At 28.8% G+C, this 14652-nt stretch overlaps 5 protein-coding genes across 10 annotated transcripts; 2 read left to right on the top strand and 3 right to left on the bottom strand.

Moving 5' to 3' along the window:
• The first annotated feature begins 9 nt into the window (after positions 1-9).
• On the top strand, positions 10-1122 carry LOC134827598 (large ribosomal subunit protein eL20). The gene is made up of 3 exons (XM_063840316.1): positions 10-161; positions 419-775; positions 850-1122. The coding sequence occupies exons 1-3, from the start codon at positions 144-146 to the stop codon at positions 1006-1008; spliced, it is 534 nt and encodes a 177-aa protein (XP_063696386.1). The 5' UTR covers positions 10-143; the 3' UTR covers positions 1009-1122.
• Positions 1123-1795: 673 nt separating this feature from the next.
• Positions 1796-4331, bottom strand: LOC134834097 (aarF domain-containing kinase 1). 2 transcript variants are annotated; one of them, XM_063848645.1, is made up of 2 exons: positions 4201-4331; positions 1796-3907 (listed from the first exon to the last, which is right to left on the bottom strand). In XM_063848645.1, the coding sequence occupies exon 2, from the start codon at positions 3610-3612 to the stop codon at positions 2047-2049; it is 1566 nt and encodes a 521-aa protein (XP_063704715.1). In that variant the 5' UTR covers positions 3613-3907; positions 4201-4331; the 3' UTR covers positions 1796-2046. The 2 variants fall into 2 exon arrangements, with proteins under 2 accessions (XP_063704715.1, XP_063704724.1); XM_063848654.1 differs by lacking the exon at positions 4201-4331 and adding an exon at positions 3977-4082.
• Positions 4332-5741: 1410 nt separating this feature from the next.
• Positions 5742-9854, bottom strand: LOC134827654 (vang-like protein 2-B). Of its 5 annotated transcripts, XR_010161805.1 has the most exons (4): positions 9501-9854; positions 7512-9322; positions 6221-6572; positions 5742-6158 (listed from the first exon to the last, which is right to left on the bottom strand). XR_010161805.1 is itself a non-coding variant. In XM_063840403.1 (3 exons), the coding sequence occupies exons 1-3, from the start codon at positions 9575-9577 to the stop codon at positions 6179-6181; spliced, it is 1695 nt and encodes a 564-aa protein (XP_063696473.1). In that variant the 5' UTR covers positions 9578-9854; the 3' UTR covers positions 5742-6178. The 5 variants fall into 5 exon arrangements, 1 of the variants encoding a protein (XP_063696473.1); XR_010161803.1 differs by having other exon boundaries at positions 5742-6572; XR_010161804.1 differs by having other exon boundaries at positions 5742-6344; positions 7657-9322.
• A 156-nt stretch (positions 9855-10010) lies between these two features.
• On the top strand, positions 10011-10631 carry LOC134836791 (uncharacterized). The gene is made up of 2 exons (XM_063852012.1): positions 10011-10237; positions 10293-10631. The coding sequence occupies exons 1-2, from the start codon at positions 10076-10078 to the stop codon at positions 10542-10544; spliced, it is 414 nt and encodes a 137-aa protein (XP_063708082.1). The 5' UTR covers positions 10011-10075; the 3' UTR covers positions 10545-10631.
• A 1147-nt stretch (positions 10632-11778) lies between these two features.
• LOC134834185 (uncharacterized) lies at positions 11779-13136 on the bottom strand. Its single transcript, XM_063848765.1, has 2 exons — positions 12784-13136; positions 11779-12726 (listed from the first exon to the last, which is right to left on the bottom strand). The coding sequence occupies exons 1-2, from the start codon at positions 13087-13089 to the stop codon at positions 11932-11934; spliced, it is 1101 nt and encodes a 366-aa protein (XP_063704835.1). The 5' UTR covers positions 13090-13136; the 3' UTR covers positions 11779-11931.
• Positions 13137-14652: the final 1516 nt, after the last annotated feature.

Genomic DNA, 14652 nt, shown 5'->3' with positions numbered 1-14652 from the left:
TAAAAAAAATTTTAAAATTAATAAAAAATCTAAAAAATTAAAAAATTTCAAAAAAGTTCACTTTTTAGAATTTTGCTAATGTGAGTTGTAAATGAAACGCGCTGCCATCTTTCTTTTCAATCCAGCCTCGTGGAATCATCAAAATGAAAGCTAAAGGAGAGGTACATTTTTCTCGAATTTCCATGGTATTTTGGCGTAATTTAGTGTTCGAAACGTGTCTCATCCGCAAATGAAGCCCACAGACATCGAAAAATGTCCCCAAAAACGTTCAAAGCTCTGTAAAAGTGCGAAAAACAACAAAATAAATTTCGTGCATGTCGTCGTCCCATCGCCAAACGTCAAAATCCCATGAAGTTCATGTGTTGTCTTCCAAAGTTGAACGAAAAATGTTAATTTTTGTCCTTTTTTCTCGTTTTAGTTGAAGGAATACCAAGTCATCGGGCGCAAATTGCCCTCGGAGAAGGAGCCAAATCCTCCATTGTTCAAAATGAACTTGTTCGCACCCGACAAGATCGTTGCGAAATCCCGTTTCTGGTATTTCTTGCGTCAATTGCGTAAATTCAAGAAGGCTACCGGCGAGATTGTTCAAGTTAAGCGTGTTTTCGAGAAGACTCCCTTGAAAATCAAGAACTTTGGCATCTGGTTGCGTTATGACTCGCGTTCCGGCACACATAACATGTACCGCGAATACCGTGACTTGTCCATTGGAGGCGCCGTAACACAATGCTATCGTGACATGGCTTCACGTCATCGTGCTCGTGCCCATTCAATCCAAGTAAGTTTTGAAAAATTTGATTTTTTAGAAGAATTTTTTGTAAAATTTATTTTTTTTTTTTTTTTTGAAAAAAGGTCATCAAAGTCGAACCCGTGGTTGCTTCAAAGACACGTCGTGTGCAAATCAAGCAATTCCACGATTCCAAAATCAAATTCCCGCTCACGAGACGCTACGATCACAAGCGTTTCAGAAAGACCTTCTCATTGCGCCGACCAACAACCTATTTCGGATAAGCAGCAACAACCTCTGGCAAGGATACGATTTTTTTTGTTACGGATCGTATTGTGACATGAAAAATGATGAAAGGGAAATAAAAGAGAACAGATTTTCCAAAAACAGTACATAAAGTCACTTTTATTGCAAAAAATAATGAAAATTCGAGAGATTTGAGTGAAAATGTTATTTTACAATTTTTTTTTCTTCTACCAAAAATGAAAAAAATTCGTAAAAATTTAGAAAAAATTAAAATCAGGAAATTTTTGAGATAAATTCACGTAAAAAAAAATTAAATATTTTTTTAAAATTTTTTGGAAAAAATTTTAGATAAAAATTTTGACAAATTGAGACATATTTTAACAAATTTTAATTTTTTTAAACTTAAAAATATAATTTTTAAAAAATTTTAAAGGCGAATAGTTAAAAATTTTTTATGAAAATGTAAAAATAATGACTCAAAAAAATTTTTGAGAAATTTTCAAAAAAATTTTTTAATTTTTTAAAATTATTTTTAATGAACTTAAATTTTTTAGTTTTCATAATTTTTTAATTATTTTTATTTTTATTAATTTTTTTAAATAATTTTTTGTTGAATTTGATCAAAAAAAACTCTCTTTAAAATCTCTTAAAATTTTTATTTTTTTAACAAAGCTCAAAAAAATTTTTTAAAAATTTTAATAATTTTTTTTTTTAATTTTTTAAAAACTTTAAAAAAAGTTCAATATTTTTTATTTTTATTTTATTTTTTTATTTAAATAATTTTTTTAAAAAAATGTTTGACAAAAAAAAAAAAATTTCCAAATTTATAAAATTTTCTAAATTTTGTCTCATTTGATCAGATTTTTTTTCTTTTTTTTAAATTTAATATTTAAAATTATTTTTAACGTGACTTTAAACTTTTTTTTAAAAATTTCTCAACTTTAACCTTAATTTTTACGATTTTTTTCAAATCCAACTTCTTCAATGAAGAAAAAATTCTCAAATAATTAAAAAAAAATTGTAACATTTTCCATCGAATCTCTCAAACTTCCATAAACATAAAAAAAAACAAAAACTTATAACGTCAAGGCTTTAAGTGAGCGTTTCAAGTCCATCCTCCGCAATCCCATGTAGAAATAAAAAACATTCAGCTTCAGCAAAGTCCACGTCTCCTTCAATCGTATCGTAAATCTCTCCCATCTTGTCGTCGCCTGCCTGTAATCCTCATTAAAAATGGATTTTATGCAACATTTCGACATCACCCAGAACGCCGTCATGCGATTGTGCGTCTTGAGGTTCGTCTCAATGCTTCTTATTAAATCATTTGTCTTCATAACGAGCAACAACTGTCGATCCATATTCTGCAAAATTTCCGCAATGTAATTAATTACTGCCGAAGTATTATTTTGCAGCAACTCCTTTTCGTCGTCAGTTTGTTCAACATTGCCTACACCCTTCATGACACTCTCCCAAGGCCTTCCCGTGAGCATACAGGCGAACAATCCATACAAATTTCCCTCAACTCCGAGATTATTGGCGTGATATCGCATGCCCTGACGATCGACACTCAAGATACTGAGCCACAGTTTGGAATATTCGTACCGAAATTTGTTCGTGAGGTTCGCATAAAGTCCGTGATCGAGCAAAAGTACGTCAGTTTTGCCGGTTTTTTCGTTTTTTCGGAGCAAAATGTTGCCTGGATGGGGATCAGAGTGCACATAACCGTCGATAAAGATCATTTGGGAATATAATTTGCCCAATTTTTCCGTGACTTCCATCACGTTGATGTTATTTCGTTGGATATAGTCCAAATCGTTGACTTGTCCGCCTTCGACGTATTCCATGACGAGTACTCGAGAGGTTGAATACTCCCAAAAAATCTTCGGAACGACAAGCCAATCGTATTCGTGGAACATTTTTGCGCATTTTTCCGCATTTCTGCCTTCGTGAACGAAATCCAACTCCATGGGGAGATTTTTTTTCGACTCGTCAACCAACCATTGCATCTTAAAATCGGGAAAAACCCATTCCATGATCTTGACAAGGCATTCCATGGTCTTGATATCGACAATAGAGTTGCCCCGAACGTATGGATGTTGCACTTTAACGGCAACTTCTCGTCCATCCTTGAGCGTGGCACGATGAACTTGCGCCAAAGATGCTGTTCCGAGCGGTTTTTCGCTGAAAGACGTGAAAAGCTCTTCCGGATCGACACGTAAGTCTTGCCGAATGACCTTGTAAAGGTCTTCAACGGTGTTTTCGGGGGCATTTGAGTGCAAAACTTTCATCGTTTTCACATATTCCATCGGCAGGAGATACTCCAAGGCACCAACATGTTGTCCAATTTTGATATAAACTCCTTTGTTCGTGCGACACAACTCCAGCAAACGCGCCGCTGCAATATAATGAACCTCACTTTTCTTCTGTAAGTACTCGGGACTCGCCTTATCCCATTCTTTGTAATATAATTTGGTTTTGTAGGTATGAGCGATGTCAAAAACAGTGATTGCCGCACGCGTTAAACGCACTATCCCGATGGAATTGAGGTTGTAGTCGTTCGCTGCTAAGCTGAAACCCGTTCCAACTACCGCCGAACTCGCAATCCCGTATTTGACGATTCGCCGTAATGGCCACAGTTTCATTTTTTTTGTACGTCGGTAACTTTTTTTCAGGTAAACGATAAATTTTTTAAATTTTTCTATGCAAAACTCAACAAAAATGGTGTTAATGAATCGATTTCATTGTCAAAAACTTTCATAAACTTGCACTTGTTGTCGCTGAGGAATGTGACGAAGAAGAGTTTGGATGAGTGTGAACGAACATTGACCCGATATTGTTACGTATCGTTTGATCGTGACCCACTTTTTAATTTTTTATTATTTTCGGTCGATTTTTATCCAATTTCAATGATTTGTTGAAAGAAAATTTCCCGGAAATCTGAAAAAAATTAAAATTAATTAGAAAATTTGTTAAAAAAAGAACTAAATTCAGGAAATTAAAATGCACCTCCTTAACTTTCGACTTCCAATAAGTCACTAAAGTAGTACAAATACACAAAATTTATGCAAATGAAGATGTTACAGAGCACAAGATTTGAAGAAGACGATTTTTTGCTTACGTAAAAGCACACAGAATTTGTGTAAATAATTCATTACACGAGAATCATTCATTCATGTTTCAATATTTTTTTGGTTTTTTACGACTTTTCACTAAAAAGAATAAATTCTTACCTGTTTTGATGTTTGCTGGATACGATACGTTTCGAGAAATGAGTAAATGGGTCAATTTTACGCCGATTTTCTGTGATAATTTTGATTTTTAGTGTAAATTACTGCGGAGAGAAGACAAATATTTGAATGAGTGAATCGGTGTGAGTTTCTCTTTAATAAGGCGATTGCAATTCTTGTTTTAGTTTTATTTTATTTCAAAATTTATGGGGAATGTGAAATTTTTTATTTTAAGTTTTATTTGAATTTTATTAAAAAATTATTTTTTTATTTAAAAATATTAAAATAATTTTAAATAAAATTAAAAATAATTTGAAAAAAATTAGTTTTATGCATTTTTTTTAAATTTTCAAAAAATGTAAAATTTTATTATAATTTTTTTTTTTTTTTGTTAAAAATTAGAAAAAAAATCTTAAAAATAATTTTAAATAAATTTAATACAAATTAAAATTAAGAAAATTTTATAAAAAAAAAATATTATGCAAAATTTTTTAATTATCGAATTTTATTATCATTTTCTTTTTATTAAAAATTATCAATTAAAAAATTTTAGTAATAATTTTTTTTTTGTTAAAAATTATTAAATTAGAAATTTTAGTAATAAAATTTTTTTACAAATAATTTTCAATTGAAAAAATTTTAAGAAATTCTATAAAATTTTATTATTTTTTTAAATTATGATATCACGAAGGGGAGAATTCTAAACAAAAAATCAAATTTCAAACGTATTTAATTGCATTGGAGTGTTCGTTCAAACAACACTTTGGTCAAGTAAAGTTCATTGCATATCGTTAAAAAAAATTTAAATAAAAATTAAAACTTCAGAGCCCCCTATGGGATAAAATTTTGTCTTTTGAATAAATTTCGAAGATGTTTGATAGAAAAAATAAATAAAGAATTATTTAAATGATTGATAATTTAAATCTAATCTTCAAAAATTTATCTATCAAGGGCAAATTTTAATCTCATAAATTTTTATGAACTTGAATTTTATGATGAATTTCAGAGCCATCTATTAAACAAAAATTAAATTTTTATTTTTTTGTTAGAATTAAAATTAATTTCTGAAACATTTATGAGTAACAATATGAATTTTAGAGACATCAATTAAATTTAAATTAAAATTTCAAATAAAAAAATATATTTCTCAAACGAAAACGACCTTTAAGAAATTTTAAGAGACATCTATTGTTCAGAAAATTAAACTCAGCGACATCTATCAGATGAAATTCAAACTTCAAAAAAATTTTTAAATCAAAATTCAAAAAAATTAAAGCCTTCTTTTATTTTATAAAAATTAAAAAAAAATCAATTTCCTTTGATCATATGTTTCATTTATTGATTCCTTTGATATAAAATGTATAAAATTGACAAAATTACATCTAAAAATTCCACTTAAATTAAAAAATATAAAACTTATAAAAAATCTTAAATCTATCCTTAAAGCTAATAATATCTTATAGAAAATGCGGAATGTTTAATAGTTGATTGTATATTGTGCGAGAAGAAAGTCTTTTAATATTTTTTCAGAGATTCTTGTACGATGAGAATTTTTTTTCTTGAGTCTTTTAAATAGGAAATAAATATTTTTAAGTAAAATAATTTCGTGCTAAGTACGTAAAAAGTACGATAATAATTATTAAATACTCTTAATTTTTTTAAGTACAACTAATTTTAGACGAAAAATAATCGGAGGAAGATTACAATTATTAAATAAAAATTTACAGATAAAATCAAACATTCATTGACCAAAACAACAAACACGAAAAATTCAATTTAAGTCTTCTTCTTTTCGTTTGTACATCTACGGAATGTACATTTTTTTGAGGAAGTACAAGTTCACGAACAAAACGAAACATCGTTTCGCATGAGATCCTCCCCTGTTCTTGTTGTTGTTGTTATTCTTCCAATTTTCTTCACTTTACACTCTCTTTGTCCGTTAGAGCGAATTAAAGAATACTCTTAAACATAAAAAAATGCTTTAATGATGACACGAATTACCTTTTGTTGTGGTCAAATTTACCACCGCGCACAAGAAGATGATCGTCGAGATCTTTGATTTTGATATTTTGATTCGTTTGATTTGATATTGTTGCATGATTTTTCAATTATTTACACTCACAGTCACACACAGGTACCTGCGCGATCTATCATTTGGGATTTTGGCTCATTATTTTACTTTTTTTTATTTTTTTGATTCGTACGTGAATGAAATTGCTTTGATATGTGTTAGAAGAATTATCATTATTTTTGTGGCATGCCCTATAATTTAGGAGGAAGCAGTGTGAAATTTGCGGTCGAAGCTCATATTTTAACAAAAAAAAAAATTTTTTTTTTTTTTTTTTGAAGAAAGCTTAGTTTCAGTCTTTTGTTCACTTCCTTTAGGCTGATACAAAAATTGAAGTTTTTTCCGATTTTTTGACTTGAATTTTTTTTTATCTCTTTTCATGACGAGTTTTATTTTTTTAAGATATTTTTTTCTCATTTTTTTTTTAATTTTAAAATGCAATTTAAATTTTTTCAAAATTATCAAAAATTTAGATCTTCAAAATTTCATTGATTTTTTTGAAAAATTAATATTTTTATAATTTTTTATATAAAATTTTGGGATTTTAGCAAATTTTTCAATATTTTTTTGTTCAAAATAATTTTTATGCTGAAAATCTTTGAAATTTTACTTTTCATATTTAAAATATTTTCTCAAAAATTAAAATTTGTGAATAAAAAAAAAATTAAAAAATTTTTTAAATTAAAAAAAATATTTAAATTTTTGAATAAAAAAAATTTTTTAAATTTTTAAGTAAAAAAAATAAAAATTTTTAAATAAAAAAAAATTAAAATTTTTAAATAAAAAAATATAAAAATTTTTAAATAAAAAAATTAAAAGTTTATAAATAAAAAATTTAAAAATTAAATTTGAATAAAATCTTTCTGTGATTTTTTTTTTTTAAATAAAATTTTTACTTTGTTTCACTTTTTGTTTTTTTTTCTATTATTTGAAGGACCAATAAAAAGTTTTTTTTCTAATTTTTGCAATCTAAAATATTTTGATTGCCGAAAATTTTTAAATTATTTGCCAAAAATCAACGAAAAAAAAATTTTTTTTTCACTTTTTAAATAAAATTTTGAATTTTGTTGAATATTTTTGAATATTTGAAAATTAAAAATTTTAAAAAATATTATTTGATCTTATTTTTGACAATTTAAATTATTTTAATAGCCCAAAAAATTATGAACTTTAATTTTTTTTCACTGTTTTTGTTCAAGTCTTCAAAAAATTTCTCAAAAAATAAAATCTTAATAACCGGAAACACTTTCAATTATTGCTTTGGCCTAAAATTCAAAGAGACTCGACCCGTTAATTAACTACAGTTTTGATTTATGTCTTTCTCGGAGGTGGTCAACACCGAAATTTCCTTTGTTCTTCACTACTTTCCGTTAATTTTTTTTCTCACTCACGTCACTTTAATCATATTCATATTCATTATCGTAGAATTCTTGTGCGGGTGTCTGTTTTTGTCACACACTCGTCTCCGAGTTCAGCTTCAGCATGAATTTATTGCATTTTGGATCAACAACTTCCTCTGCGATGTTAAAATGCGGAAGACGATGCACGAAAACCGTCAACGAGACGTCATTTTGTATCAATTGGAAGCTGCATCCCGTCGAAATGGGTCTCGAAAGCAGTTCTTCGCAAATCAGGGACCAAGATTGGATCGAACGATCGCGTTCTTTCTCGCTTTGCAACACGGGCGTCTCACAAGTGTACGGCTCGAGGAATGCTTTTGGCGACAAATCGTTTTTAAGGCAGTACGCGAGATGTTTTAAGATGGATTCGACGGTGTGACGGGGTTGTTGTCGCGTAACTCTCAGATATTTCTGTAAAGCGCGTGCCATTGATGGGAAAACAGCTTGCGCAGCTTCATGCGGGTCCAAAATATTATTTGTGGGTTCGTTTTGAACGCGTTTAATGTGCGTAAAGGCCTCTTCCGCAGCAGTTACCAAGCGAGCACGACGTTTTTTCACTCTCCTTTCGTATTCATGCTCATCGTAGAAGCGTTCGTTATGCGAAGAGTCTCTACGCCGCGCATGGGCCGCCAAAACTGCCCTACTTTGACTCTGCTGCTGCGAATTATTGATGCCATCAACTTCGTAATACTTGAAACTCGACATCGCCGCCTTCCGTTGGGACTTTGAAACAGGCAAACGCTCCAAATAAGGGTTAAAAATGGGAAATTCCGCGTAATATTTCTGCAAAACATAAACCGCAGCTCGTTGAATCGACAACTGACCAATACTAAAACTTCTGGATTCGCCATCGGGACTTCGAATAACTTTGATATAAAACGTTGGCTGCAAATGTTTAATCTCCAGCAACACAACTCCGATGTAATGGATGAACAAAAGTGTATCCGCGAAGGAAATTGCATAAGAAACGACCGTTTTGTAATTCACAATTTCACTTCCTTCGACAATAGCTTTGGTTCCTTCCGTAATTTGAACTATATAGAAGAGCCAATAGGCGAAAGTCGATATCAGCACGAGCAAAATGACGATGGAACGGAATAAAAATATCCTTGGCATCGTTGCGACAGGCGCTCTGAAGTACAAAGCCCACAATCCAAGGGCTAAAAGTAACATTCTCGCCGCGAGTGACACTAAAAGTCCTTTGCATTCGGCATTGCAAGCAAGAAGTTGTATCCGAACGAGCGGCGTAAGGTCTTGATTGTCAAAAGTCGATGAAAAAAAGCCCAATTTCGGTAAAATTACCATCGTCAAGGGACTTACAAATGCGACGAGACACAAAAGTAGGGAGAAAATTCGTTCCATATATCGCGAACATGTAAATCCCATCTTTTGTTCGCCTCCAATGGGCCACGTACTGATGTCTTCCATCGAAATACTTTGATCGGAAGTGTTTCCCGTGACAACTGTCGTGTTCTCGCCCCATGTTTGGTCCTGCGGAAGGATTTGTACTTCAATTAACTCCTGTGCGCCATCTTCCCCGATGTTCACCGAAGTCTGAAACGGCGCCATATCCGGATTTTTCATGTGATTTCGGCGACTGCTGCGATGCGAGTGTCTCGTACTGCGATCTCGATGCGATCCTATTCGTTCGCTGCTGCTGCAAAATCAAAAATGACATAGTTTTAGAATATTTCTTGCGTCGTACGAGAAAAGTATGTGAAAACACACATACAAAAATTTAATTGGACCATAATTACGGATCATCATCATCATTTTCTCGTTGTGCATTGCGTCGATGCACGCACAACAGGTCAAGAAATCCGTACGATACATACCTTTCTTTTTTGTTCCTTCTATTTTGTGTAGTTATGGATCGTATTGAAATCTCGGACATTACTGAATCTTCTTCCATGTTTCCGATTTTGCGGTTTCTTTGGCACTTTTGCGACTTTTGCACCACATTTACGTCGATTTGCGTCGCCGACGTTGCCGCTACTCCCTCGGAAAGTTCTTTGAGTCAGGTTTTTGATTGTTAATCGATACACGGCACGTAGGTTTGTGATACAGCGACAGGTGAACACGGATTTTCTCACGGTCCGTTCTTAAAGAAAAATAAAATTTTGCGGAAATTCTTCACTTTTTCCCTTGAATTTGGCAGTTTTTGGGTTGTTTGATATGAAATTCCAATTCAAAAGTCGAATTTTAAATTAAAAAAAGGTAAAAATAAGGGAGCTAATGAAGAACGCAACCCCAAAAGGTATTTAAACTGACACGAACCGACTCACATTTCACTTGAAGTTGTCATTGTTTATCACTTTCATTCGTCTCACTCGATATCGGAGCTGTCATCCTTCTTTGACACCTCGCACGTTGCAGAATTTTTGTTTTTCTCTGAAAAAAATCTTTAAAAATGACTGCACGGAGCAAGAAACAACGCCAGAGAAATCTCTCGATCAAGCGCGAGAAGCAAAAGGTCAAGGATTTGGCGAAACTCAGGAAATTAGTTGGTCTCCCGGAGGCTATGGATGAAGATCACGTTCAAGTTGTCGATGCCGAGAAACTCGCCAAGAAGGTAAACTTTGTTTTTTTAATGCGTAGAAAAAAACTTATCAAAAATTTAATTTTAGCAACAAAAACGTGAAGAAGCAATTATTGAAGAAGAATTCATCGCGGAAAAGACAAAACAAATCATCGGAAAGAAAGTGAAGGTTGTTAATGAAAACACGAAAAAGGAACATGTTTACGACACAAGGACCATGAAAGATCAGTATGGCATGTACCCCGTTTGGTATCGCGCCAACAAAATTAAGAGGAAGATAAACAAACGAAAAGTTGGTCATTCATCGAATTTCTGGACAGCAAATTTTGTTCCATCATAAGACTGGATTTGTTTTTAAACGTTGAATTCTTCTTTATTTTTGATCTTTTTTCCATAAATATATAAAACTAATTTCTAAAAAAAATGTTTTTTGTATTGTTTTTTTGTCTGAAAATATTGAAAAGTTATCTTGATTTGCAAAGTTATTTTTTTAAATATTAAAAAATTTTCCAAAGAAAATGTTTTTGATAAAAAATAAAACAGTTCGCAAAGGGTAAAATGAAGAAAAATTATATTTTTTTAAAAATATCTAATTTAAATTTTTCTTCAATTATTTTTTTTTTAAATTTTAAATTAATTTATTTAATTTACCTACATTTTTTATATACCTAATTTTCTTTTAATTAATTAATTAATTAATTTAATTTGAATTTTTTGAATTTATTTTTTTTAATTTTTTTTTTTATAAATTTTAAAAATATAAATATTTTTTTTATAAATTATTTTTAAATTTTTTAAATTAAATTTTCATTTATTTTTCCTTAAATTTTCTTTTTTAATAAATAATTACATAATTGATATATATTTATTTTTTTTAAATTATTTAAAAATTTTTCAAAATTAATTTTAAGTAAATTTTCTTTAATAAAAATTATTTAAATAATTTATTAGTTAATTTTCCTCAAATTTTCTTTTGTTAGTAATTTGTTTGATTAATTCAACAATAATTTAATTTTTATTAATTTCTTTTTAAAAATAATTTACTGATTTTTTTATTTATTGGTTTATAAAATATTTAATATTAATTTTTTCAATTATTTTCTTAAAATTTTCTATTGAATAAGAATTAAAATTAAATTTTCACTTTTCAAAAAAATAAAAAAAAAAAATTATTTAAAAATAGTTTATTAATTAAATTTTGTTTTTTTTTATAAATTATTTTTTTTTTATTAATTTTCGACTTTCTCGAATAATATTTAGGTATAAATAAATTTTTTAAATTATTTTTTTTTTCAAGGCCCTAGAATTTTTTAATTATGATTGAGTATTTTTTAAAATATTTTGTTTTTAATTTTTTTTAAATTATTCAAAGTGCACTAAAAGTACACTAAAAAAAATTATCGACGGACGAATAATTTAAAACAAATTTTTTGTTCATTTTATTTTATTTAGATATTTATTTTTTTATTTAATTTATTTTCATAATTTATTTTAAATTATTTAATAATTTATTTAATTATATAATTAAATAAATTATTAAATAATTTAAAAATTAATATATTAATTTTTATTCATAAAAAATTTTTTGAAAAATTTTTCCTCAAATTTTCTATAAAAAAATAATTAAAAATTTTTAATAAATAAAATTATTTTTTTTTCTAATTGTTTTAAATTTTTTAAAAATAATTTTTCAAAAAATATTATTATAAATTAATTTAAAAATAATTTCAAATCATTTCAAGATGATTCCCAATTTTTTTATGAGCAATTTTCTTCTCTTTCCTCATCCGCAACAACTTCAAAACGACATCTGTGAACACCACGAGCATCGTTCCAAAGAACAAAACACTCGCACAAATCGCCAAAATATTAAAAGTTCGATAACGTGCTTCCGGATCTTCAACTCCGTTCAATGCATCGTCATAAGAAACGCCAATTCTACTTATCGAGGACCCAACTTGTCGAATATCGATCATTTTCGACTCAATAACTTGCGCTTTCAGCAATTTCCGTTCTTCCTTAAAATCAGAATAAACGAGCGTCAAATCTCCCGTAATTTCGTACCAAATTTTCGCGGGAATTCCTTCGACACGAACTGAAGTGTGCGATTTGGCAGCCATGCGTTTGCTGATGCGCATCGTTTCGCGAATTTGATGCAAGTCTCGCGGATGTCCGACAACAATTCTGTTAATTTGATCGTTTTCGTAAAGGCGCATTTCGCTTCCTTCGGCGATGTTTGAGGGGAAAATGTGAAAAATGCTGTGATTTGTGACGATCAAAGGGTTTTGGGTGAGTATTTTTGATTTTTCGTCGTCGTTTCGAAGGTAAGCTTCCGCTAAAATTTCTTTTTCCTGTCTTGTGACGTTTTCCCAAGCGGTTCGTTGGATGTTACGCAACTCATAACGCAACGGCAAATGTTCAACGAGGACTTCCAGTTGAAGTTCGTGATCCGTGGCATGATCCCGTTTAAGCAGCAACTCTGGTTGACCATCAATTATGGCACGAGTCACGCGAGGAATGTTCTAAAAAAAATTTTTTTTCAAAAAAATCAAAAAAATTCGAAAAAATGCAATTCATACCACTTTAACACGTCGACTATTGAGTATCGGTTCGATAATTTTCGTGTAATTGATCCAACTGAGTCTCCCAATTGTTCCGTGCTCACAATAATTTTCTAAAGTTCGGTAAGTTTTGAAGTCATTTTGAACGACACCAACGATTGAAACGCTTTCCAAGCTTTCTTTTTGGGTTTTTTGACAAATTTCGTGAAGCCAAACGGGGTCAGCAAGATTTTCCTCGATGGCACATTTGACGGAATTTTGCACCAAACAGTGGCTCGTTGCATAATCCACGATGACGAACAACAAAATTATCAAAGATTTCATGTCGATCGGAAGAGATTAAGCTCGAAACTAAATTGTATTTGGAGGGAATTGGATCGAAATCACTTCGAAGTGCAATTAACAACTGTTTGAGCATGATAAAAAAAAAAAAAAAATATTACTCATCGATAAGAGCGAATTGGGAAACGTTTGGAGATAAGATATGGAAGTGTTGCTAATTTTTGTTGAAACTTCATTTTGTTAAGTGCAGATAAGATTTTATGTGGCGACTTTATGAAGTGTGTGCAAGAGAAGGTTAATCAATATGCTCTTGACTTTTCATTTAATTCCGATTGTTATCAATTGTCACGTGCGTAAAGTGACCCGCATTTAGGCGGCAAACATGTTTTTATGGATAAAGTTTAATTATTTTGTTTATTTTTTGTTGTTTTTTAGTTTATAATTTTTTAAATTGAGGCTTAAAAAATTTTTTTTTTTCAAATTTAAGAATATTTATTAAATTTTTTATTTTTTTTTGTAAAAATTTTTTAAAAAATCAAAATTTTGAAAATAAAAAAATTTAAAAAAAAAAAAAGATTAAATAAAAATATTTATTAAAATTGTCAAAAAAAATATTATTTTATTTTTTTTTTTGACACAAATTTTAATTTTAAAAAAATTTATTAATTTGCCTTTATTTTTTTTTAAATTTTCCTTTAAAATTTATAATACTTTTTTTTTTTAAAATTATTTTTAAACAATAAAAATTTGAAAATAATTAAAATATCTTAAATAACAAAAATTTTTAAAAAAATTTAAATAAAAAAAATTTTCTAAAAAAATAAATTTTAAAAAATTAGCCATAAAATTTAGAAAATTTTAGTTTTTTAAATAAAAAAATTTTATAGAAAATATTAGTTTGATATTATATTTTATAAAAGTGTCAAAAAACTTAAAAATTTAATTTAAATATTTTTGCAATAATATGGAAAAATTGAAAAATTTATAATCCAAAAAATTATTATTTCAAATTATTAAATTAATTATTTATCATAAAATTATTTTTTTAATTAATTTAAAAACTTTTTAAATTATTTTAAAATTTTTTAAAATTATTTTTTTAAAATATTTATTTATATTTTAAAAAATTTTATTAAAATTAAAATTTAATTAATTAAATTAATTTAAAACTTTAAAAATAAAAAAAATTACCTTTAAAAATATTCTTTATTAAAAAAATTTAATTTTAATTAAAATTTTCAATTATTTCACAATTTTTAATCACAAAATTCCTATGAAAAATCATCACATGAATTTTTTTACAAATTCTCATTAAAAACAATCAATCTACGTCATATTTTTTTTATCAAATTCAACGGAATGACTAAACCTTTAACATAATCTTAATTATTTTGATATTTTAAAACCCCCTATTCTGCGTAATTAATAATCGCTCATGTTATCTTCGACCTCCTTGATAAAATTCTTCCTATATAAACTGCTGCCAAAATCGGTATCAATATCAGTCAAAACCTAAAAATCAAATAATTCGCAAAAATTAAAAGCAAAAAAATGAAATTCTTCGCTGTTCTTGCCATTTTTGCCGTTGCTCTTGCTTCAGTTTCG

The sequence above is a fragment of the Culicoides brevitarsis genome, chromosome 1, assembly GCF_036172545.1.
Source record: "Culicoides brevitarsis isolate CSIRO-B50_1 chromosome 1, AGI_CSIRO_Cbre_v1, whole genome shotgun sequence".
NCBI classification, from domain to species: Eukaryota; Metazoa; Arthropoda; class Insecta; order Diptera; family Ceratopogonidae; genus Culicoides; species Culicoides brevitarsis.
Note: the sequence above shows the minus strand (reverse complement) of the source record. Positions and strands in the feature narration are given on the sequence as shown.

Bases quoted from the DNA above. Each gene is read 5' to 3' on its own strand.
- LOC134827598 (XM_063840316.1), top strand. The intron at 776-849 runs GTAAGTTTTGAA...TTTTGAAAAAAG, and splicing joins CTCGTGCCCATTCAATCCAA to GTCATCAAAGTCGAACCCGT.
- LOC134834097 (XM_063848645.1), bottom strand. From the start codon at position 3,612: ATGAAACTGTGGCCATTACGGCGAATCGTCAAATACGGGATTGCGAGT.
- LOC134827654 (XM_063840403.1), bottom strand. From the start codon at position 9,577: ATGGAAGAAGATTCAGTAATGTCCGAGATTTCAATACGATCCATAACT. The intron at 9,323-9,500 runs GTATGTATCGTA...TTGATTTTGCAG, and splicing joins AGAAGGAACAAAAAAGAAAG to CAGCAGCGAACGAATAGGAT. The intron at 6,199-7,724 runs GTGTGTGACAAA...CCACAACAAAAG, and splicing joins GAAGCTGAACTCGGAGACGA to GTAATTCGTGTCATCATTAA.
- LOC134836791 (XM_063852012.1), top strand. From the start codon at position 10,076: ATGACTGCACGGAGCAAGAAACAACGCCAGAGAAATCTCTCGATCAAG. The intron at 10,238-10,292 runs GTAAACTTTGTT...ATTTAATTTTAG, and splicing joins CCGAGAAACTCGCCAAGAAG to CAACAAAAACGTGAAGAAGC.
- LOC134834185 (XM_063848765.1), bottom strand. From the start codon at position 13,089: ATGAAATCTTTGATAATTTTGTTGTTCGTCATCGTGGATTATGCAACG. The intron at 12,727-12,783 runs GTATGAATTGCA...AATTTTTTTTAG, and splicing joins ATAGTCGACGTGTTAAAGTG to AACATTCCTCGCGTGACTCG.